Genomic DNA, 24,827 nt, shown 5'->3' with positions numbered 1-24,827 from the left:
CATGTGGTATAATTAATTCAAGGGATTTTTGAAATGTGCTCTTGGGGTATGTTTAAACAGAACTTACAGTGAATTATAACTTACAATTAAGCTAGTCTATGATTTCATTCATGTAACTGGTCACAAATGATAAGCTGTAAAGAACCATAAGCTCAAAAAAGGGACTGTTAGGTGTGAGCTGTTAGTAAAAATATTGAAATATTCCATATATAAGAAATGGAGTAAATTATCACCTTGGTGATTGAAATGAAGAGTTTGAGATTGCTACCAACATTTTATATAAGCAATATTATTTTGACTTTTAAAGATAATCTATGGGCCAAATCTATGGGATACTGCAAATATATTCCACTCCTTAATGTAGAATTGTATATTTCATATAATGCATCTACATGTCTTCTTTCAAACTAATCACTTGTTGGTCATCCACGTGTTTCTTTTCTATGGATTACCCCACTTCTTTAATGCAAAAAGATGGAGGTTATTTTGGTCCTGGATCTCATGATCATCAGTCATCAAAAGTACATTCATTTTTGGTCTCAACCTTTTGAGAAGCTTTGCAGTTTCCCATCAGGGAGGAAGGGCAGAACAATCTTGGTAACAGATTGCTCCAGTTATTTTACCTGCAACCATTTCTTTTTTTTAAGACTTGCCATCATGGTCAAAGCACTTGGTATTTAACAACACCTAAGCCAAGTTCTTCCTCTACCCTTCTCTCTCAACTATGTACAAGGAAAGTTCCAGGTGAAAAGAGCCCACAAAGTTTAAGGCCACTGGCAGAAGATTTCTGTGCCGAAAATTGTTGTGCAATTCCAACACTCTGAGTAATCCCATCTTCAATTATTCAGAATCAATGCCGTATTTTGTCGATATGAATAAAATAAATTATGCTTGGGTTAAAATCGGTGAAACGTTCCACATTTCTTATTCATCTGAGTCCGTCTTTGTAACCAACATGTGTTTTACATTCACAGAGATGAGGAGCTCTGAGCATAGTCACGCAGGACAAGAGTGTCATATCTGGGAGTCGATGAGATGCAAAGTGCTGATTCTGACACAGGAGAGTTGGGTGAACCACTCCCTGAATCAACAGAATCTCTGAAAGGAGAGGGAGGAGTGAGAGCTACCAGCTCCTCAAAGTCAGTTTTGATCACAGAAGTCTCTGAAGTGCCATCTTTGACATTGGTATAAGATACACCGCTTGCAGACTGGGAACGACCATTCACCTCAATGGCGGGGAGAGGCTGGATGTCAGCATAAGTTGTCAAGGGCGCGGGTATCTGTATCTCCTTAGGGAGTAGGTATGAAGGGCAGATGGGAGTCGCTCCTATGACCCCTGCTGGAGCTGATGAGAGCATCATGGAGTTTAGCTCACTGATGTTGGCCGTGAAGCGGTTCACCACACTGCTGATCTGCTCCATCAGAGAACCTTGGGAAGAGCTGCTTCTCTGGACATGTTCTGCCTGGAATGAGGGTGCATCATTCTCTGCTGGGCTTACAGAGCTATGTCTGTGGCTCACAACACTGATGGGCGAAGGTGTCTGTGGCACATACTGAACTGGGTAATGCTCTTCTGCCTCAGAGACATCATACAGACATTTTACATTTGCGTCTGGGTAGCTGTGGCTGCTGTGCCGACTTTCGGGGGTCTTCGAGAAAGGCTTGATTAGAGCAGATTGTTTGGAGGTGTTATCCCTCTTCTTTATGTGGACAGAAAGCCTCTTCCAAAGGTGTTGACCTCGAGTAGCTCGTTCAGTGTGAGCCCAGGTTACTGATTTTCCATTTGAGCTGCAGGTGGAACCAAGAGATAAAAAGTTAGATTGGCTTCAGACGGAACAAAAGCAATCCACTCTTGCACAATGAATTGGGGGAGCTTCAGGCACCACTGAAGGTTATTGCAGAGATGACAAGAACAACCAATTCTCAAAGAACAGCTAGACATTTTTATCCAGAATCTAAACAGCTTCTGTTTCTGCCAGTCACACAAACCTATAATTACTAACAGTGAATCTTTAATCTTTATCCACGAAGCTAGAAGACCAGCGTTTGATTCCCCTGGGGGCAAAACCTTAGATTTAGAAACTGTTTCCTTACTCTACATGTGTCTGTTTACCTTGCAGTAAGTAGGAACCTGGTGGATCACTTTCCTGGGGTAATATCCCCTCAAACAAAATATCTGGTCACTCAATTGGCTGCTGGGTTTGCCCACAAAATACACAATCAATCCTGTGAAGCGCTGTGAGATGTCTGAACAATGTGTTAAGGCACTATATCAAAGGCAAGGATTATTATTATTATCCTCATCAGGCTGATTTGACATGTTTTAAGTCAGATCCACATAAATTTCATTGTTTTGCTGAATTATGAAAATATGTTCAAATCATTATTCATTAATTTTTAAAAAAAAAGACATTTGTAAGAAAATTTGTATTCCAGTTAAATTGTTAAAATGTTAAATTGGATTTTGGGATAGTTAAGTCATTTAGAAGTAATTTTACATTCACATTATGAAAGAAGAAGTATAACTTTTGCTGGATATTTTTCTCCCAACAACAGATGCGTTAGGTCTTTTTTNGTTATTACACAAATGGTTTGCTATGCATCTCGGTATCATTTTTTAACTTTTCAATGAATTAGTGAATAAATGGATCATATGGTTTGCTATTAAACTGTTTAGTTCAGGAAAGTCTAGGTTCAAATCTTTGGTCGGCATTGGCTAGCTGTTCTCCGCCAAGGATGTAATGATGGTTACTCCAGTTAAAGTTAATAGACTCAGGTTACTAAGAAAAAATACCATCCAGCCATTCTGATGTCTACCCAGTGTCTGCCTGTTGGAAGTTTGCACTTGGATAACTGGTGAGAGCAGGATCTGTTTTGACTGGGATATACCTTTGGTCAAATTCCTTACTAACATTCAGAATTAATGCTTATGTGTGAAGAACAGAGGTACAGAAGGATCACAGGCACAAATGTATGAAGGGATCTAAAATAAATATTTAAGGGAATACTAAAGGTTTACCTTATAGTAATCTAGCTCCATATTTTAACTCACAAATTTAGTTTGGATGAAGAAGGCCCTTCGAGCCATCTGATCTCATTCTTCCAAAATACCCATTCTACCTTCCTCCTATCGCAGCATCAATTTGGTTCTATTGTGTTTATTTTTATTGCATATTTTTATAAAACTAAAGCAATATTAAAATAAAAGGATTTTTCAATGAGAATCTTCAGGTAATATTAATTTGATGATCTATTAAGATGCATACTAATCGCAATTCATTTTATTGCAAGCTTAAATTCAGATCGTGCCATATTAAATATTACTTGATTCACATTGACCTCATAGTGCAGGAAAACAAAACACATTTACCACGTTGATTATATTTAAAATTTGATTCTGCAACATAATTTATTTCCATCACGTGACTTCCCAATGCATGCAAACATTTCTAGAGAGCAGATTGAATCTAAAAATATACAGCACACCAATAACAACAAATTGTGCTCAAATAGTCGGAAAATGTCTCAAAGCACTTTACGAAGATTTAATGGGAGCTTGAGCTTTGAGGGAGAAAGGGAGGTGGCTGAAGGCACAATTAAAGAGATTGATTTTCAGATAGATTTGAAAGTAGAAAAGGAAAGCGTGAGGTGGAGAGATTTCAAAAAAGATTTCCGAGGATACAGCAATAGAAAGCTCATGTGCCGATGGTAGCCTGGAGCAGGCAGGAGGAAATTAAGTGACCAGAGTTGATGTAACGAAGAAACTAGCTGAGGGAATAGGGCTGCAGGAGATCACCCTGGTATGGTGGATAGGGCAGGAAATGGAGACATTTGATAGTGAAGATATTATAGTCAATCTGCTATGAGAAATAAGCCGGAAACGGTCAGGGGCTCTGCCTACTACAGAGGATGGGAATCTTCGGTCGAGGAAAAAGGAGAACATTTCCGTTGCTCTGGTGTGAAAGGTGGCATCATCAGAGCAGATGCAGCGGAGGTGGAGGAACTGGGAAAAGAGAATGGAGTCTTTAGAGGAGGTGGGGAGGGAGGAGGTGTAGTCCAGTGGGAATTGGTGGGCTTGTAAAGATATCTGTTGATAACTTATGCACCGAGATGGAAATTGTGGAGGAAAGGAAGGGAAGAGTCAGAAGATGGACCATGTGAATGTTATGGAGGAGTGGAAAGTGGAAGCAAAATTGGTGAATTTTTCCAGCTCACTGCAAGAGCAGGAAGCAGCCCCAACACAGTCATCAATGTATCTGAAAAACAGTTCAGGGAGAGGACCTGAGTAGGCCCGGAACAAAGAGTGTACCAGGTGGCCAACAAACAGGCAGGCATAGCTGGGACCCATGCGGGATCCCATAGTGACACCTTTTAGGAAGTGGGTGGAGTTGAAGGTGAAGTTTGAGTCCCGTAGCTCAGTGGTTAGAGCACACGCCTCACACGCGAGAGATCGGGGTTCGACTCCCGGCAGGGCGAAACCTTGGCCAAGTTTCTTTACTCCACATGCCTGATAATAATCGCTCAAGAAAAAAAAGTAATGATTTGGGCACTCAATCCACGACTGTTTGTGGGACACTGCTGTGTGCAATTGGCTGCCGCATTTTTCCCAAAAATATATAGTGAATTCACTTTATAGTATATTCTGTGAAGCGGTTTGGGGCATCTAGAATAATAATAATAATCCTTGCAGTTGATATAGCGCTTTTCACGTCTTCTAGACGTCCCAAAGCTCTTCACAGAATATACTGTAAAGTGAATTGACTGTATATTTGTGGGCGAACGTGGCAGCCAATTGCGCACAGCCATGTCCCACAAACAGTCATGGATTGAAAATAACCAATTTATTATTGTTTTGTTTTTTGGAGGGATTATTATTAGGTGTGTGGAGTAAGGAAACTTGCCCAAGGTTTTGCCCTGCCTGGAATTGAACTCAGGTCTCTCACTTGCAAAGCGAGTGCTCTAACCACTGAGCTACAGGACTCCACAAGAAGACGTGAAAAGCGCTATATTAAATGCAAGGATGATTGTTATCATAAATTGTTCAATGTCAGAACAAGTTCAGCCAGGCAGAGGAGGGTGGTGGTGGATGGAGACTAGTTGGTTGGGCTGCTGTTTGAGATGGAAGTGGAGGGCCTGCAGGCTGTCCTCATGGGGAATGGAGGTGTAGAAGGACTGAACCCCCAAACACAGTTTTCAAGTGAGACAGTGATTTACATGTACTACCATCAATGTAGTTTACTGCATTCGCTGCTTAGGATGTGGTCTCCTCTACGTTGGGGAGACCAAATGCAGATTTGGGGACCGATTTGCCGAACACCTCTGTTCTGTCCACAAGCACAACCCTGAGCTTCCGGTTTCTTGACACTTTAACTCTCCCTCCCACTCGCACTCTGACCTCTCCATCCATGGTCTGCTACGCTGTTCGAATGAACCACAGCACAAGCTCAAGGAACAGCACCTCATCTATATGCTAGGGATTTTACAGCCCTCTGGCCTCAATATTGATTTCAATAGTTTCAGACCATAACAGCTCACCTTCCCTCTCCCCCTCTTCCCAGACACACCTTTTCTCTCTTTTGTCTACCTGTTTTGTTGCAATTCTCCCCCTTTGTTTTTGCATTATTAACACCTGTCTCCATAGATGCTGCCTTACCTGTGAGTGTTCCCAGCAACTTCTGTTTTTGTTTCAAACAATATATTGATGTGTTGGAAAGGCTTCCGAGTTAGAAAAATAAACTGGGGAGGTTGATACGATCAGCATCTGAGGTGAGGAAGCATTGATGGGAACCGAGCAGGATAGCCTCAGTTTTGTCGAAATTGACATTGTTGACAAACTAATGTTACTGAGGTAGAACCACAGAACCATAGAAATTCATGGTACAGAAGAAGGCCATTTGGGCAAACATGTCTGTGTCGTTTCTCTCAAGAGAAATCCTTTCAGTCCCATTTACTTGTCATTTCCCAATATCCCTGTAGTTAAGGTATTTGTCTAGCTCTCTCTTAAAGGCCAATATGGATTCTGCCTCAACCACCACACCTAGCAGGACATTCCATACACTTAGGGATCTGTGTGTGAAAAAAAATCTCCTAACTTCCCCATTTGCTTATTTACCAACTGAAATTGACACCCTCTAATTACTGATTGGAAAGCTGTTAAAGAACCTTAAAGAAAAGTAAAACAGAAGTTTATGCTTTTACTTTCATGAAGATTTGCACTTACATGCACTGTTGGTTAAATAATAACAATCCTTGCATTTGATATAGCGCTTTTCATGTCTTCTAGACGTCTCAAAGCGCTTCACAGAATATACTGTAAATAAATAAATAAATAAATAAATAATCCTTGCATCTGATATAGCGCTTTTCACGTCGGGAGGACGTCCCAAAACGCTTCATAGAACACACTGTAAAGTGAATTGACTGTATATTTGTGGGCGAACCGGCAGCCAATTGCGCACAGCAGTGTCCCACAAACAGTCATGGATTGAAAATGACCAATTTATTATTGTTTTTTTTTGGAGGGATTATTATTAGGCGTGTGGAGTAAGGAAACTTGCCCAAGGTTTCGCCCTGCCTGGAATTGAACTCAGGTCTCTCGCTTGCAAAGCGAGTGCTCTAACCACTGAGCTACAGGACTCCACAAAGTGAATTGACTGTATATTTGTGGGTGAAATGCGGCAAACAAATTGAGCACAGCAGTGTCTCACAAACAGTTGTGGATTGAAGTGACCAATTTATTATCGTCTTTTTTCTTGAGGGATTATTATCAGGCGTGTGGAATTAAGGAAACTTGCCCAAGGTTTCGCCCTGCTGGGAATTGAACCCAGGTCTCTTGCTTGAGAGGCGAGTGCTCTAACCACTGAGCTACAGGACTCCACACTAAGCTACAGAACTCTTTGTTCTCTGGTTGGCAGAGAACAAACCAAAACGCAGCAAAGCCATCTTGAAGTACAGAACAGAGAAGGGAGTTTCTCCAGGGTTCTGACCAACAATCCCCCAAATAAAATTGGTGATTAATTCTGGGCTGATTCTGGGACATTGCTGTGCACAAATTGACTGCCACATCTGCCCACAAAATACAGTCACACCACTTTGCAGCATATCCTGCAAAGCACTTTGAGACATCTTAATGATGTTATAAGGTGCTGTATCAAATGCAAGAATTAGTATTGATGCATTATAGATGTTTGAAATGTATTTTACCCCTGAGTTGGTTGATCAGTGAATAACAGGGAAGGCACACAAGATTTTACAAATGTATTATAGCTGCTTGAAGCTGCAGGATGGAGATCCCCTGACAACATTCTTTATTTGTTGTTTCCTCTCTTTCGTTATTGTTTCCTTTACCCTGCATGAAAGCACTTCATTCATTACAATAGGGTGGGCGAACCTTGCTTGTATTCCCAAGATCTGAGGAGATTTAAATGGAGAGCATGCATCTCCATTATGAACAAATTTAGCCCACATAGAGGTGTGCTTATATTAAACACATCCTTGGGGAATTATTGGCCATGATATAGGGAGAAACTCCCTTCTCTTATCTGTCACTTGAAGATGGCTTTGCTGAGTTTTGCTTTTATCTCTACCAACTAACAGCACATCTAAATGCAAAACTTCATGGAAGTAAAGGCAGACCTTTCCCAGACCATTTGGAATAGCGGCAAAACTCTTGTTGACTATATTATATCAACACTGCATCAACCCAGTTCTTTTTCAACAAATCAATATTCAACATAGCTCCAAGGCACTTTCTCTGCTCATATATTAGACTGGATTTTTTGCTTGTTCAACAGTATTCTAAAAGTGCACACTTTATGAAGAAAATGCTACATTCACTATTAATTTCTCAGCCAGATGTGAATGCATAATAGTAAGAGTGTAACTAATGATTTGAAATAACAAACAGATCATAAATCATACACAATACATTGAGAAAGATTTCTATCTAACTTTATCTGCAGACCAGAACACATTGTGATACTAAGAATGATAGTAAAAGAAAGGAAGGAATGATACTAAGAATGATAGTAAAAGAAAGGAAGGAAGGGACACACAGAAAGAGAGAGAGAGAGACAGAAAGAGAGAGAGAGACGGAACAAGAGAAAGAAAGAAAGAAAGAAAGAAAGAAAGAAAGAAAGAAAGAAAGAAAGAAAGAAAGAAAGAAAGAAAGAAAGAAAGAAAGAAAGAAAGAAAGAAAGAAAGAAAGAAAGAAAGAAAGAAAGAAAGAAAGAAAGAAAGAAAGAAAGAAAGAAAGAAAGTACACTAGGAGAAACTCCCTTCTCTTTTCGAATAGTGGCATGGGATCTTTGAAGTCCACCTGAACAGGCAGACAGGACCTTGTTTTAACATTCCATAAGGTAGGATTGATACCTTGTGGAATAAAAATAACAACTCTGTCACTTAATACACTCACACTCACCCCCAACCCTCACCCTCCCACCATCATCTAAAAGTTGAAAACTTTTGCACTTTTTCAGAACAAAAATAATCCATTTTGGAATGCGGATCCAACAGACACCAATAAACACAAGACATGCAGTGTATAATATCAGCCTCTTTGTTGGTACCCAAAAGCTCTCTTTAGAGCAATTTCTTGCTTTAGCTAAATAAAGTTTTTCATTGTTTGCGCCTTACAATAAAAAAAAACACAAAAGGTTTCCAAAATATTGTTGTGAGATTGGTGTACCACCTTCTCCCTGAATTCATAATGACTCGGGGTAACCTGTGGATGACAATCTTTGATTCTGACTTTCTGACTTCTGACTTTCCACCCACAATACACAGTCGCACCATTTTACAGTATACTTTACAGTACACTTTACCCCACTTTACATAGTGCCTTCAGCCACTATGCCCCAAGGCTCTGGAACTCCCTTCCTCACTCCCTTCGCCTCGCTCCCTCTCTTCCTATTTTCAGGTCTCTACTGAAGACCTTTCTCTTCGACCGCGCCTTGGGTCACTTTCCTCCCCATCCCCCTGGCCCGGCGCCAGGATCCGTTACTGTAAAGCGCTCTGAGACACCGTCCGGTGTGGAGGGCACTATATAAATCCAAGTTGTTGCTCTTGTTATACCCTGTGAAGCGCTTTGAGTTGTCTCGATAACATAAGGTGCTATATCAAATGCAAGGATTATTATTTTTAAATGTGCTATCTATTATTTTGTATATATAATAATAATCCTTGCATTTGATTTAGTGCTTTTCACGTCTTCACGATGTCTCAAAGTGCTTCACAGAATATATAACATAGTTAGTACTATAGCCCAAACTATTTCAGACAGTTCATAAAAATCTGGTACATTTAGTGACTGCATTCATTCAACATATATTGGAACCCTGCTCTAGGAGTAGATTGGATCCGAGTTGGATTCCCATGGGTTGGGGTGATGTACATCTGGTTACAGGAAGCAATCCTTATTTGCTATTTAGAGTCATTAAAAGAAACTGATTAGAAGAAAAAGAAATTAAAAGAGACACTACTATCCCCCTACTTGCCTGCCTGTACCCTCCGTTCCTCTGGCTCTAGTCTGCTCCACATCCCCCGCCCTAACCGCCCTACCATCGGTGGCCGGGCCTTCAGCCTCTCAGCTCCAAGGCTCTGGGACTCCATCCCCCAGTGCCTTCGCCTTGCTTCCTCCCTTTCCTCCTTCAAGACCGGTCTCAAAACCTTTCTCTTCGACCGTGCCTTCAGCTCCCCTCTCGACTCTCTACCCCCTGCTCGCTCCCTCCCTTCCCTCCCCTCACCCTGACCATTTCCCCCCTGTTCGGGTCCTGACCCAACTGTCCAGCGCCTTGGGACGTCCTCCCGACATGAAAGGCGCTCCATAAATGAAATCTTGTTGTTGTTGTTGTTGATCAAAAATGCTGTGTTTTAGACACCAATTGTACTACATTTTATAATGTTTTGTCTGATATAGGTCATCAATGCGTTCCACCATAACTTGAGAGAATGAGAATTTACACCGTACAAATACATGATTTATTAACAACCTTCAAATAATTGACCAAATGCTACATGAAAGCATATCTGCTTGTGACACTTACATGGAATCCTGCCGTCTTGCCCTAACAATTGTGTCAATTTGCAGTTTAATCCCAGAGCACAGAGTAAGTGTGAAACGTTTTTACATTTTCACCTACTTGTATCTAATTGCATCAATCTTGATTCATTCATGCTTTATTTGACCATTTTATCTGAACAATATTTTACTTTTCAATGTCGAGTTCTGCATTAGGAAATGCAAAAAGTTCTCAACAGTAGATTACAAGACAGACAAAGCAACTGTGAGGCTTGAGATATTGCATTGTCATGTTGGAACTGATTACTTCACTGTGGTGATGTGTGCTCCAACCAGACAGAATTTACAGCTGATACTTGTTGGACAAGCAATGAAAATTATTTTGTTTGACTATCACTGTCACTGCTCTATCAATGAACTGCTAGAAGGTGTTATACAGTTGGGAGCATACACAAGATGGTGAGCAGAATTGTAAGCAAAAACTGTTGATGTTCTCAACAATGAACTCACAGGTTGATGTGTGTGTGTGTGTGTGTGTCTGTGCGTAGGATGGGATGATGCCAATTCACTAATACACTTTATGTGCAGTTGTGCTGCTTACTGTACCCCTCCTAAGGACATCCTAGTGTACGCTGATTGTTTAACAAGAGTTCGAACCTGCAATTGTAAATTGTCCAATGACACAGCTGTACTCATACTATCCTCTTTGGAGGGGGAGGTAAATAGAATGTCTCTGGGTTTCAGTGAATTACCTGGCAAAGGAAAGGCAGAGCTCTGTCAACACTCTTTAATAATAATAATCCTTGCATTTGATAAAGTGCCTTATCATGTACTTAAGACTTCTCCAAGTGCTTCTCAGAATATACTGTAAAGTGAATGGACTGTATATTTTGTGGGTGAAATGGGGCAGTCAATTGCGCAAAGCAGTGTCCCACAAATAGTCGTGGATTGAGTGACCACATTTTTTTTATTATTACTTTTTTAAAAGGGATTAATACTCCCGGAAAAGTGATTCGCCAATCGACTATCAACCAGGTTCCGACTTACTGCTAGGTAAACAGAAGTGTGTGGAGTAAGGAAACTTGCCTAACATTTTGCCCTGCGCATCTTCTCTCTGGTAATAACTGTCTGAGTGACAATATTGTATATTTCACTAACTTTTCTCTCAAAACCTTTCAGAATTTTGAACACTTCCCCAGATTCCCACTTAACTTTCTCTGTTTCTGCAAAAACAGCCCAAGGTTTTTAAAGCTAACCTCATAGTTATAATCCCACATCATTGATGTAAATTGAGTGTATATTTTCAATGGCTCTGATATACTTTCGGTAATAGTATTGTCATGGTTACCCTGTTTTTGCAATCATGTAACATGTAAATATATATATATGTTTAATATTATTTAAGGGAAATGGGGAGGCCTGTCGCTTTAATTAGATTCTGGTTAAGAAAATGCTTGCAAACAATTTAGTTGCAGAAGCTGTTTGCAAGGAGCATACATGAGGTGCTCAAGTCGCAACGATATCTGGGCTCAAGATTATTTGATTGACAGGCAGTTAACAAGCAGCCTGGAAAGTCACATGGACACTCGTGCAGGAAAAAGCCCTTGCATTCGCATCATATGGTGAGCGGAGTCACATGCCAATAAAATGCAATGCTAGTTGCACCTCGTGGTCACTGTCTAATGGTTGTCCAGTACGTACTGACGTGTACAGGATTACTGAGCCATTGGGTTGGTTTAATTACACTAATGTAGTATTGTGCTGTTAGTAGTTACAGTTATGTGTGTTAGTTACATTTGATCCCATTGTTGTTTATCTTACATTGTTGTATTTCTTATATGCAAGGTAGCCTAGGGTTGCTAGATCTTAATAAAGAGCTGTTGTTTGTACTGAATGTATCCTCAAGTCTCTGTAATATTCTAAAACAAGAAAAGGAGTAAAAAACTGGCTGTTGACATCAGAGTTCTCGTAGTGTGAGCAGCCTCTGATTAGACATTCCAGTTACCGGGCATTGGAGGTATCTGGTACTATCTGTCTGAGTGACTAATTCTGACTCAGTTGAGCCACCTTTGAGCAGGGACTCACACTGAGAGGTTTAGGAAAGAGCAGAGACCACTTAGTACAAAAGCGTTACTAAAATTCGCAAGTACGACAAGGAGTGAGAACCATCGCAGTATGTAATGAACATCATGCAGTACACCCAACTGCAGTTTAATCAACATTTTGTATAAATTTAACAGTAGTTCCTTGTTGTTGTATTCATTGCCCATATATAAAGCACACATTCCCATATTGGCGTTTTACGGCCTTTCTTACCTATACTCCCACTAATGAAGATTTATATGCCTGCACCGCTAGGTCTCAATAGTCCTTAAAATGATTTAGAGTGAACTTACTTTCTTTGCTCTTTGGGAAGACGTACAATTTAGGCTTAGGTTTCTCAGGGTGTGGAACAAGACACTTAAAGATAAGAAAATATTTCATATGTTTTAGATGAACAGCTGACCAATATATAAAGAAACTCAAAAGCCAATGGCATAATAATGCTGTATGTTAATTGCCTATTTGTCTGCATTATGTTTTACCATTTGCCTACTTGTAAATTCTAATTGATAGACACCGGTGACTAAATTGAACAAACATATAATCTGTTCACCTTCAGACTGAATGATTTAGTGCAAATATGCTGTGACCAAGGCTTAGTAAAATTTATAATTGTGTAATTTATAACCAGTTTTTTAAAGTAAGCAATATTTACTTCAGTATAAATTCACTTATAGCATCAGGCTATCAAACCTAATTTACAATACCCTTTATGCTGACATACTATGCAAGGAATTTACTGCCTAAGCTTCACATTTATTCTTCTTGGTGCTTGGATTAGTTGGCGAGCAAATGCAGTGTGCAATATGATAATTATCACCAGTGTTAATCATCATAGGAGAAGAAAATAAACTTAAAACATATCCATAAAACCTGAACACAAACACCTCTTCCCATATCTCCCAACTGCCTCTCCTCACCTCCCCTCCCCCCATTACTGCTTCGCAAAAGTCCTGAATCCAAATTACATAGTTATCCCTGGCTTAATATTTTTACTGAGTTAAGAACAGTTATATGACATCCCAGTCTGGAAAGCCCAATGGTGGCTGCAGAGGGCATTGGGCCCCAATAACAGAGACAAATTTGGGGGTGGCAATTAGTCTCTCCAGCTTTGAGGACATCCATGGAGAAATCAATGAGTCAGATTGCACATTTCCAGTGTGTAAAGAAGTGTGTTGACAGACTGCAGCAGCAGGAGCTCCAACAAGCAAAATGTTGAGACTAAAAAAGTGACCACCAATTGACTGGGCAGTACTTTCTGTGCTGTGATCACATCAAACATTACAATTTTTAAGTTGGGTCTCTGGAGCTGAACTGGCTCCAAGGTGACATGCCTAGCAACAGAATGTCGGAACGAGCCAGCCCTCTTCGGCGGTCTTGGTAATCCAGTTCCTGAGCCAGGTGTGTCAGCAGTATTCCAGGGCACTGCTGATAATAATAATAATAATCCTTGCATTTGATATAGCGCTTTTCACGTCAGGAGGACGTCCCAAAGCGCTTCACAGAACACACTGTAAAGTGAATTGACTGTATATTTGTGGGCAAACGCGGCAGCCAATTGCGCACAGGATTGACCCACAAACAATCGTAGATTGAAAATGACCAATTTTATTATTGTTTTTGGTTTTTGGAGGGATTATTATTAGGCGTGTGGAGTAAGGAAACTTGCCCAAGGTTTCACCCTGCCTGGAATTGAACTCAGGTCTCTCGCTTGCAAAGCGAGTGCTCTAACCACTGAGCCACAGGACTCCACAACTGATGACAGCACAACCAGCCTGGCTCATCGGCAGGACCTGGAAGGGCAGACAAATCACTGGGAGCAGGAAGTCATCCCACTCAGCTACTGGTAACCCTGTAAGCCAAAGCCCTACTGGGTAGGGTGGTCTGAGCTGGACAAACAGCGGGAAACCTTGACAGACAGCAATATCAATGGCAAGCTATGCAGTTTTAGTTGCTTAGATTCCAGCCCCAACGCATAAACTGGGGTTCCCAAATCTTGGCTCTTGCCAACCTGTGCTTAATACTTTCTGGAATTAGGTAAGCAGGATGCGTCCCTCCATGAAGAAAGTGCGCATTCTATTACAATAATTTATCGCTGGGATTTCCAGGTGTCGGGATGCATGGAAATCTCAGCTTGACTTGGATATTCTTAAGCATAGCGATGGGTTTCTGCACGTGTCAGACACTCGGCTGACAGTCCCAAAAATTAAAATTTTCACGCTTTGGTTCCTCTCAGTGGGCGACTTTTACGTGCTCTGGGCAAGGCCACTAGATGGAGCACTTTGAGTAACAGAGCACTCCATTGCATGTGACTGCAGGGACCTGTAGTTAGCAAGACCAGTCCTTGAAAAAAAACGTCTCCCCAACATCGAGGAAAGCCATGGAGGAATCTATGAACCAGAATACACCTTCCCATTGTGTGAAGAGGAAAATATGATGGCAGATTGCAGCTTCAACAAGGAAAGGTGCGAGGTTAAAACGCATTAATGATGTTCTTTCATTTCTTCTGCCACTTATTTATATAACAGAACAAGCAGTACATTGCTTTCCATTTGCAATATCTTACTTTGGCTGACCTAATAAAATACTACACATGGAAAATAACTATGGCCATAGGCTACAGCATACATCCCAAGCAAATATAAGACATCACGTTATAAAAGCTGACAGCTTTTGAGTCATAGTTAAGATTCATGTCATCAGTCCACTTGAAATTCTTCCCTAAAGGTTCATTTTAGGGCAAATAAAGATCAGTTCCCTTATACAAAAAACCTTTTTTTTTAGTAAGTCAGCGTCTGAGACATGCAGAACCTATCACCATGCTTACGAGTATCTAAACCAAACTGAGAGTTACATGCATCCCACCTAAACATGGAAGTTCCTGTGTATTGGAAAATGCAATCTCTCCCTGGAGGGATTCATCCTATTTATCCTGGAGAGTATTAGGCGTAGGTTGGCTGGAGCTTGGGGACCTCAGATTGTGCATTGGGGTACTGCTGGAGTCTAACCGACTAAAACCGCATAGCTTGCCATTGAAAGCACTGTCTAGTAAGCTTTCTCACTACTCATCCAGATAGGACCACCCTACCAATTAGGACTTTGGCTTGCAGGGGTAACAGGAACTGAGTAGTAAGAGTCCCTGCCCACAGTCACAATTCTTTCCCTCTAAGTCCTGCTGATGAGTCCTTCCAACATGAAGGGCGCTGAATAAATGTAATTTGTTGTAATTTGTTGTTGGTGGTCGTTACACTTTAAACGGAGACAAAAGATTAAAGAAAAGATTACCTGGACAATTTTATTTTGAAAACTATTTATTAAACTGCAACGCAAACTCTGGAGTTGCCAAATCTAGGCTCTTGCCAAACTATGCCTAATACATTCCAGGATTAGGTGAGCAGGGTATTTCCCTCCTGGGAGTAAGTGCGCATTCTAATCCAAACACAAAGAAATGCATCAATCTGCTTTCCATACTCTTAAGCATGTTGATGGGATACCTTAAGCGTCAGACACTACACCTAATACCCCCCCAGGGATGACCAAAAAAAAGGTTTAGATTTAATAGTTTGGGCAGAAAACACAAGTAGTTTAAAGTTATAAGATACACAACATTATCAGTCTCATTGCAAAACCTTCAAGTGGGATGGTCAGATCACTGGTCCTGACAATGAAACAGTTTGAATGATAAGAAACAAATAAGACTGGAAGGTCATTTTGACAGTAATTACATTTGAGTAAATGTCCTCGGATTGACATCAATTGAATTTAGACAGTTATGAAGTAAAGCTGCATTAGGATTATGAGTCATCCAAGTCTTGGTTGGCAGATGGAACAGTCTACAGAGCAAGGAAGAGATATTGACAGTTATGAAAAAAATTCTGTGTAATCTCTAAATTAATTAAAAATAGGTTGAATGTAATGATTTATTCTGTCAATTTCTTCAGAAGTTTTGTTTGATATTAAATCAGAATCACATTCAATTACAAATGCTGGGATCCTTGGGTCTCACCTAGGGTCACTGACTCCTCAGTTTCCTCGTGATACATTTGACTTTGTTTGGTTCTTGTTACAAAGGCTTTGTCAATGCAGTGCAGAACTGCAGAGAACTCCCTGGTTTCTATGTCTGTTTTCAACAGTTACAGATATATTCCCTTCTGGAGCCCACCATGTAAATGGTCCTGCTGGGCACGTTTACAGTGTTTTTCACAGTGGGAACTCAAAACAAACATTGGTTTCACTCAGCCTGTGGTGAGTTCATTCAGACTTAGAGATATCACACTGGGTCAGAGATTCCTGTTTTACTTATATTTGCAGCAATCTGCTCTAACTTGCGGAATTTCTCTATTAGGAATGTGACTTACGCAAATTAGGATTCCTTCAATAACCAGAAGTACATCATGTTGACGCCAAGCAACTCCAACACAATCTTACTTGAAGTAGAACTCCCGTTTCAATGGAAATTCTTAAAAGAAACTGCACGTTAGACTATATATTGTAGATGTATGTGGTCAGATGTACAAGGAGATAGTCCAATGAATAAATCGTCCATGCTTAAAGCTACTTTCGTATTGTTAACTCTCAGTAAACAGGGGTTCACATCTTTAGTGAAAAGAGAGCAATAAATGGCAATGTCACTTGTTCAGGCTTTGTTATGCTGTGCTTATACTTAAGTTCACTCCCAGTAGTAGAACAATATGAATTAAAAGATATGCCTTATACTTTCCATTCCACGTCAAAATCAGTCAACAACAACTTGCACGTAAATAATGCTTTTCACACAGTTAAACACCTCAAAATGTTTCATCGAGACAGAGAGTGGGAGTCAACAGTATGGGAGATGGGGGGATAGGAAGAAGAAAATTGAAAGCACAGTCAAAGAAGTTGGTTTTTAGAAAGCTTTTGAAATATTGTATAAAGTAAAACAAGCATGGTTTGGTTTTATTAACGTTATTAAAGAGAAGTTGCTCGATTGGCTCTATAATAACATTAAAAATAAAAGTCTGTTAAGTGGACCACAGGGGAGTGTGCATAGTGAGATTTCCATCCACTGTGGTTATATCACAGTGGCTGCAAAATATAATGCTGAAACCACCTCCTCCTGATGGTATATGGAGCAGGACTCCAGCGGAGAGTTGCTGCCCACGTTCAGTATAAATGCAGCATTAAAGGCCATTAAGAGTACCCCTGCAGCATCACACAGTTGAGAAGGAGCATGAATATGTGAGTGTTTAACACCAGGTACTGCAGTTGCTGCAGTGGAGTGGAACAATATATTTTCCTGAGAGAGGATCTACCGCTAGACGATTGCTCGAGGGTGCAACTACAGCTGTGGAACAGGTCAGTTGTAGAGCAGTGTAATCTCGCACACAGTAGGAGCAATGAGCAAATACACCCTCACGATGACTTTGTTTCAAGCTAAATCTGGGCAATTAGATATACTTACAGCAGACCAGAACTTCGAAGAATTCAACATAGAACAAAAGTGGTCCTCTGGAAAATAACTAGCTGCTATGAAATTGACATCAACCGAGTATATTCTCAGATTTTGCTACGATGTTCATTATTTTTTTTCAAACATTATGCAAATGGATGAGTAACAGTACTTTTTTGTGCTTGTTTTTCACAATCAGAATCCAATGTTTGGCAGGACCACAGTCATCCCAGGCAAATTTGGTCAGTGCTCCATCTTACATATCAAAGCCCTAAAAAATAGGATGAAACTAGCTAAGCAAGTAGCTTGCTGAGATGTTGATTTGCTTCCTTGCATTAAGATATCGGTATTGTTAGTGAGATTTAAACGTTTATGTAAATGTATAGATAACATAGGGTTTGAAATCGAGATTATATTATCTGATGCAGTAGAACCCAATTATAATCATAAATGAGCATGTGCTGATCGCCAACACAAGTGATCATAGTCTCTGACTTTGTTTCCAGTGGCCTCCTTGACTGCTCACTCAGGCTGATCCAGGCAGTGTGCAACCCTACCACTGCACACAGCTTGACCAGGAGTTTCAAACCCCCACACCCAAAAACTATCACTAGCTTTTCCCCCTCGGATAAAAATAAAAATCGGTCATTCACTTCATGGCTGTTTCCGGGATATTGCTGTGCACATGTTGGCTCACCAATACACCGTCATTACACAAATTAGTGCAAATTGTCTTTCAACAACAACCCACACAGTCACTACACATTGTAGTGTATCCTGCGAAGTACCTTGAGATATCCTCCAGATGTTATATCAAATGCAAGGATTATTATTCTTATAAGATTAATTTTAAGATCAATGTGCTGGTCTTCTAATCATTCCATCATCTTGCCACAATCTATCTATGCAATTTTCTCTACCCCTGCATTTTAGTTTGTATCTCCACTCTTGCCTACTGTTTGCTCTTCTGACAATTTCTTCACCATCAATGGAGGAACCTTCAGCCCCAGCATCCTGTCTCTGGAACTCGCTTTCAAAACCATTTCATCTTGACTAAGCATGGTCTTCTTGGAACTGAACTAGTTCCAATGTGACATGTTTGGTGTCAGAATGTCAGAATCGAGCCAGCCCTCTGTGGCATTCTTGGTAGTCCGGTTCCTGAACCAGCCAGGTCCACAATACTCCAGGGCACTGCTGATGACTGGCTCATCAGCAGGACTTGAAAGGGTAGACCAGTCACTGGGGGCAGGGCATCGTAGAATCATAGAATTATACATCACAGAAGGAGGCCATTCGGCCCATCGTGTCTATGCCGGCTCTTTGAACAGAGGTATCCAAATCAATCCCACCCCCCCGCTCTCTCCCCATAGCCCTGCAGACTTGTCCACCCCAAATCTACTTCTCTCTTAAAAATTGTTATCGAATCGGCTTCCACCATCCTTTCAGGCAATGCAATCCAGATCCATCAACTCGCTGTGTGAAAAAATTTCTCCTCATCTCCCCTCTGTTTCTTTTAACAACTATTTTAAATTAGAAAGCCATGCAGAGTTAGACTCCAGCAGTACCTCCAACGTATTCTGGGGTCCCCAGTCTTGTCTACTGCCAACCTGCGCCTAATAATCTCTGGATTTAGGTAAACAGGATGCATCCCTCCAGAGAGAGTGCACATTCCATCCCAACAATCTATCTCTGGAATTTCCATGTGGAATTTTCAGTTTGGTTTGGATACTCCTAAGAACGGGGATGGGTTTCCGCATGTGTCAGACATCTGTCTGACGAAAAAAAACACTTCACCTTGTTATCTTTATCATTGCCTTCAAAAATGTCCTAAAAACTCCTCTCTTTTATCTTGCCTTAGGGCTAATATCTTTAAATTTTACTTTCACTGTTTTAATGTTCACCATTATATTTGCAAAGTATTTTGGGATGCCCTTTTACTTGAAAGGTGTCAATTAATCCAAATGATAATAATAATCCTTGCATTTGATATAGGGCCTTATCACGTCTTCGAGATGTCTCAAAGCGCTTCACAGAATATACTGTGAAGTGAATTGACTATATATTTTGTGGGTGAAACACGGCAGCCAATTGTGCACAGCAGTGTCCCACAAACAGTCGTAGATTGAGTGACCAATTTTTTTTAAGGGATTATTACCCCCGGAAAAGCAATCTGCCAATCGGCTAACAACCGGGTTCTGACTTACTACTAGGTAAACAGAGGTGCGTGGAGTAAGGAAACTTGTCCAACGTTTCGCCCTGCTTGGGAATCGAACCTAGGTCCTCTTGCTTGGGGGGCAAGTGATCTAAGCAACAGGACTCTAACCACTAAACTACTTATTGTTATTTGGTATGAACCTTTGATCACTTTGTTGCATCTATTTATCAGTCTCCAGCAATGAAAATGTTACTAAACATGCTTTTTATAACTGATCAGTTGTTAAGAGTTTAGCAAGCTTGAGTGCAAAGGGTGATTACCATTGAAGCCATTAGTGATGTTAGGTTTGCCTCAATTACAGAAAACCAACATGAATAGGGAACATTTCATGGTTCAGTACTTTTAACATCTCTAGCTGCACTTTGAAATATTGATGTTAAAATCTGAAAGATTCATTTAAATATCTGTGTTCTTTTCCACAGGTTATCTAAACACTTCCGGTGTTCATAAACTACCAGCCTCCCTCACATGACAAATTAAGTTTAATATTGATAAATGCAAGCTATGACAGATAAGGGAATAGGAAATACAAGTACTCCATGAATGGGATTGCATTTACCAAGGGAGAAGCTGAAAAAGATCTAAGGGTGTAAGTTGACTTGTCGCTCACTACATCAAAACAGTGTGAGGCAGCAATAAGCAAGGCAAACAGTATGGTGTATTGATAAATCAGTTGAGTTTAGATCCTCAGACTTCATTCTCAGGCTTGTACAGTGCTCTGGTCAGATCATGCATTGAATACTGCATACAGCTCTGGTCAATGCAACATAAGGGAACTGTCCAAGCCCTAGAGGTAGTGCAGAGGAGAGCGACGAGAATAATCCCCAGTGTTAGAGGATTGAAATATGATCGATAACTAGACATGCTGGGGCTTTTCTGTCTTAAAAGAAGACAACTCAGAGGGGACCTCATAGAGATGTACAAAATTTTAAATGGGATTGAAAAAGTGAACCCAAATCAATACTTTAGGATATATCATGACAGTAGAACTAGAAGACATAGGTTTAAAAGTTGTAAAGAGCAATTTCAAGATAGATACCAGGAGTTTTTCATTACGCAGAGGGTAATCAATGAATGGAACAGGTTACCAGGAAAGAGGCCAGGACACTGAACTAATTTATAAAGCAGATTGATGCAGTGATGGGGAGACAATATGGTGGGTGTTCTGGAGAGATGGGATCAGATGGATCCAAATGCTTTATTCATACAAATCAGTCTTGTGAGATGTAACATATAGGCGGTCTGAACAATTGTGTTTCAGCCTGGTGGGAGTGGTCGGGCTCTCGGCTCTGAATAAGAAGGTTGTGGGTTTGAGCCCCATACTGGAACTTGGAATCACATTGTCTAAGATGATACTCCAATGCAGTGCTGGAGGTGTGTTGCATTGTTGGAGGTGATGTCCTTTGGATGAGACATGAAACTGAAGTCCCATCTGCCATCAGGTGGATGTTAAAGATCCCATGGCAATATTCGAAAAGAGAAGGGAGTTTCTCTCAGTGGCCTCGCCAACAATTCCCTAAATATAACTGGTCAAACACTCCACAGCTGTTTATGGGACATTGCTGAGCACAATTGGCTGCCACGTTTCACCCCAAATATACACAGTCAATCCACTTTACAGTACATCCTGTGAAGCGCTTTGAGATGTCTCAATGACATAATAAGGCACTATATCAAATGCAAAGATGATTAATATATTATTATTCATCTTACCTTAGTGTTTCCCCTGATGATCCTCTCCTTTTCCATAAGTTAACTAAACTGCTCGAACGGCTAGCAGCAGAGGACGACTTCCCATCGCCAACGTGCATCCGGACCACTGTAGAGGTGGTGAATGCACTGCGCACATTCCGCTCAGGCTTGGCCAGGATGATGTACACCTTTGGCACAAACATACAGCCAAGTGCCACCGTGGCACTCAGACTGACCGAGAAGCACATGGTGATGATCTTATAGTTGCTCCCGAAGTAAATGGGCACGAAGGCGAGCCATATGATGCAGGTCGTGTACATAGTAAACGCAATGTACTTGGCTTCATTGAAGTTGGCAGGAACGTTGCGGGTTTTAAAAGCGTAGAAGGTGCAGCTTAGAATCAACAGGCCATTGTATCCCAAAGGAGTAACCACAGCTACGTTTGTGGTGTGACATATCAGGTTCACGTCCTGGATGGTAGGATAATCATAGGTGACTTCAGGCGGCTCCATGATGAAAAGCGCAACGATTATCCCTAACTGGATACATATGAGCACGGAAGCGATGACCAGCTGAGCACAGGCACTCATAAACCGGGGTTTCTTGGTGCAGATCTTCTTTTTGCTGCCAGCAAGGATTCTTGCAATGCGATTTGTTTTCGTCACCAGGGCTGAGTAGCTCATAGCAGGGGACAGGCCAATGCCAATTCTCTGAAGGTAACAGTAAATCTTCTGGGGCTTAGCGATGAGAGAGAAGGTGCACAGATAGCCAAGGAAGATGCCCACGAGAATGATGTAGCACAGCTCTCGGCTGGATGACTTGACCACAGGAGTATCCCGGTACACCATAAATATGAACATCACAAACATAGTGGCCAGGAGACCCAAGCAGGCAAAGACAACAGCAGCAATGGGCTCAGGTTCCCCCCATCTGAGGTATTCCACAGGAATTTTATCGCAACCTGGTTAAAATAAAAAGACATGTTGTTTACTATGATATACTGTACCAAGAATGTGCATTTATATACTGTAGTGGGTTTCACATAAAGCAATTTTTTATGTAAAAAAAGACAAAATGGTCTTACAGACTAAAATTAGTTGGTATTCCATGCCTATGTTGCCTTATTGCTAAGATGGTTATAAGGCAAAGCTCAATTTTCCCAGCCATTCTCCATATCGGCAGTAAGGTTGGAAGATTTAACACTGTTGATCTTAGTTTCTTTTCCTTTGGTAAATCAAATACAGATTAAACTGCCACATAGCATTGGGGCAGGATTTTACATTATAACTAAAATTCAACCTGAAACATTGACCTGCAATTTCTTCAACCTCCACTATGACCTCCACTTGGCCTGTCCCCAATGTTTTTCTAACACTGTTGCTGCCAATCCATTATACCTCAGATGCTTTTGTTCCTAACCATAAATATATAAAATACCCATGACCACACTTTTTGTTATCTATCCATTCCCCATCCCCTCAGCTCCCATGCCCAGTTCAGGTGCCCAGATGACAGTACCAAGTGCTTTGAAACATCCTCTTGACGTGAAGGTGCTACGTATAAATGTAAATTGTATATAAATATCTGCATGGTCACTCTGCATCATGAACTAAATATTTGTATGGCTTTTTCTTTTGAAAAAGATGAGTGTTTTCTTAGTCCGTTTCCCCTGGAATATAGTAAATGTTTCTTATGCAAGGCAGCACTTAGATTACATAAGAATGATTCCATAATCTCCAGTTTAAACCACACCATCACTGAACCATCTTAAAATGTTGCGTTTTGGATTTGGAAGCAAGGACTAGCACTCACACAAATTAAGTACAACATATCAGGGTCCACAAAGCATTTCTTAAAAGCTTTTTAAATATTTATAAACATAAAAGAGATTTCATACAACAGTGAGCAAGAAAAAAGTGTTTCATTTGTTTTTTTATTATTAGCTTGCAAGGATGCAGGACATATATTTCCATCTGTGAGTTTCACACACAAAGTAATTTATATTTCAAGGATGTTTAAAATCATATTGGCATTAGCCTTTAATAACAAATTCATTGCTGGATTTTTGGAATGAACCAAAAACCTTTTTTCATATTGAATTGATAGCGTTTTAAGCATCTGTTAAGAAGTAAAACTATCCTTTATGTGTTCTTCTCTCAAGAACAGGATGCCCTCGGAATTTCACATTTGGAAAACATAATTTGTCTTGCAATAAATATCGCATGGACACATAATGCAACCAGAAGCTGTCAATTATTATCACTGCTCAGTTGCAGCCAACCCTCCATCAACATGAATCAATCAGTTTATTGCTATTACACTTTATTTTGTTGTAAATAGATTCAGGAAACATCAGAAACGTTTTTTAAATGAGCATTTATGGTCCTTCTAAGACTTCCCTTCAAGTGTCAGCTCACTCAGTTACTAGCGCTCTTGCCTCTGAGTCAGAAGATTGTAGGTTCAAGCCGCACATCATAATTTGAGTTTACAAAGTCTAGGTTACATTATTTTAGTCCATGTGATATTTCAATATAATGCTGGGGAAGCCCTGCGTTGATAGGGAAGCGTTGCAGTATTGGAGTAGCCGTCTTTCAGTTGAAATGTTAAATTGAAGTACTGTCTGCCTGGTCAGGTGTATTTAAAAATCATATGTGGCAGTATTCGAAAAGTGAAGGGAGTTCCGGTGTCCTGGCCAAAAATCCCCCAGATAAAATTGGTAATTCACTTCACAGCTATTTGAAGTGAATATTATTTATCATATTATTTGTGGTATGTTTGTTGTATCCACATTGACTGCTGTGTTCACCTGCATAGACACAGTCACATTGATATGGCCCTAAATCAAATGCAAGGATTATCTCTCATGGCATTTAGCCCATATGGCTATTGTTCTCTGTGTGAGCCTAAACAGGGAGCCTTTACAAGCTATTTGACTGCACATTCCAGCAGGGGGTCACTGGATAGGAAGTAAGAACTGCAGCTGAATTTTCTACTTCTTGCCCCAGGGACAAATTGTAGCACCAGTTAATTCAACAATGATCTGGAATTGAATTTGGGAGCTTCCAGCCTCATATGGCTGAGTTTTACACTGAGTGCATTCATCAAATGAGCTGTCAAGGGAACTGGTCATAACTCTTAACATATGTTCCTGAAGTAATTCCTACTGATTTTGATTTTGTTTCAGCCAGCTCTGAACCCAACCATTTGTTAGAGTCGGGGGAGATGTGGGGTGTTGCTCTGTGGCCAGTGCTAACTGTCGACTGCTTCTGTTCAGAATTTTAGTCCATGTGATAATATGGCTGATAAGTCACTTCTCCCCTCTCCAAAGTAGATGCTGAGCTGGAAGGCAGTACAGCAGTATTTGGGTTTGG

General features: G+C 40.6%; 1 protein-coding gene and 1 non-coding gene across 2 annotated transcripts in view; both read right to left on the bottom strand.

Moving 5' to 3' along the window:
• Positions 1-826: 826 nt before the first annotated feature.
• Positions 827-24,827, bottom strand: part of grm5b (glutamate receptor, metabotropic 5b) — a 185,952-nt gene continuing 161,951 nt past the window's right edge. Inside the window, exons 7-8 of the mRNA XM_007902297.2 lie at positions 21,478-22,417; positions 827-1,788 (exon numbers count right to left, since the gene is read on the bottom strand). Of these exons, the coding sequence (XP_007900488.2) occupies positions 969-1,788; positions 21,478-22,417 (1,760 nt within the window). The 3' untranslated portion in view covers positions 827-968. The remainder of the gene's footprint in view (positions 1,789-21,477; positions 22,418-24,827) is intronic.
• On the bottom strand, positions 6,803-6,874 carry trnae-cuc. Its single transcript has one exon. It is a non-coding gene; the product is annotated as a tRNA-Glu (tRNA).

The sequence above is a fragment of the Callorhinchus milii genome, unplaced genomic scaffold (genome assembly GCF_018977255.1).
Source record: "Callorhinchus milii isolate IMCB2004 unplaced genomic scaffold, IMCB_Cmil_1.0 Scaffold4, whole genome shotgun sequence".
Taxonomy (NCBI): domain Eukaryota; kingdom Metazoa; phylum Chordata; class Chondrichthyes; order Chimaeriformes; family Callorhinchidae; genus Callorhinchus; species Callorhinchus milii.
This window is presented reverse-complemented; position numbering and strand designations above follow the sequence as displayed.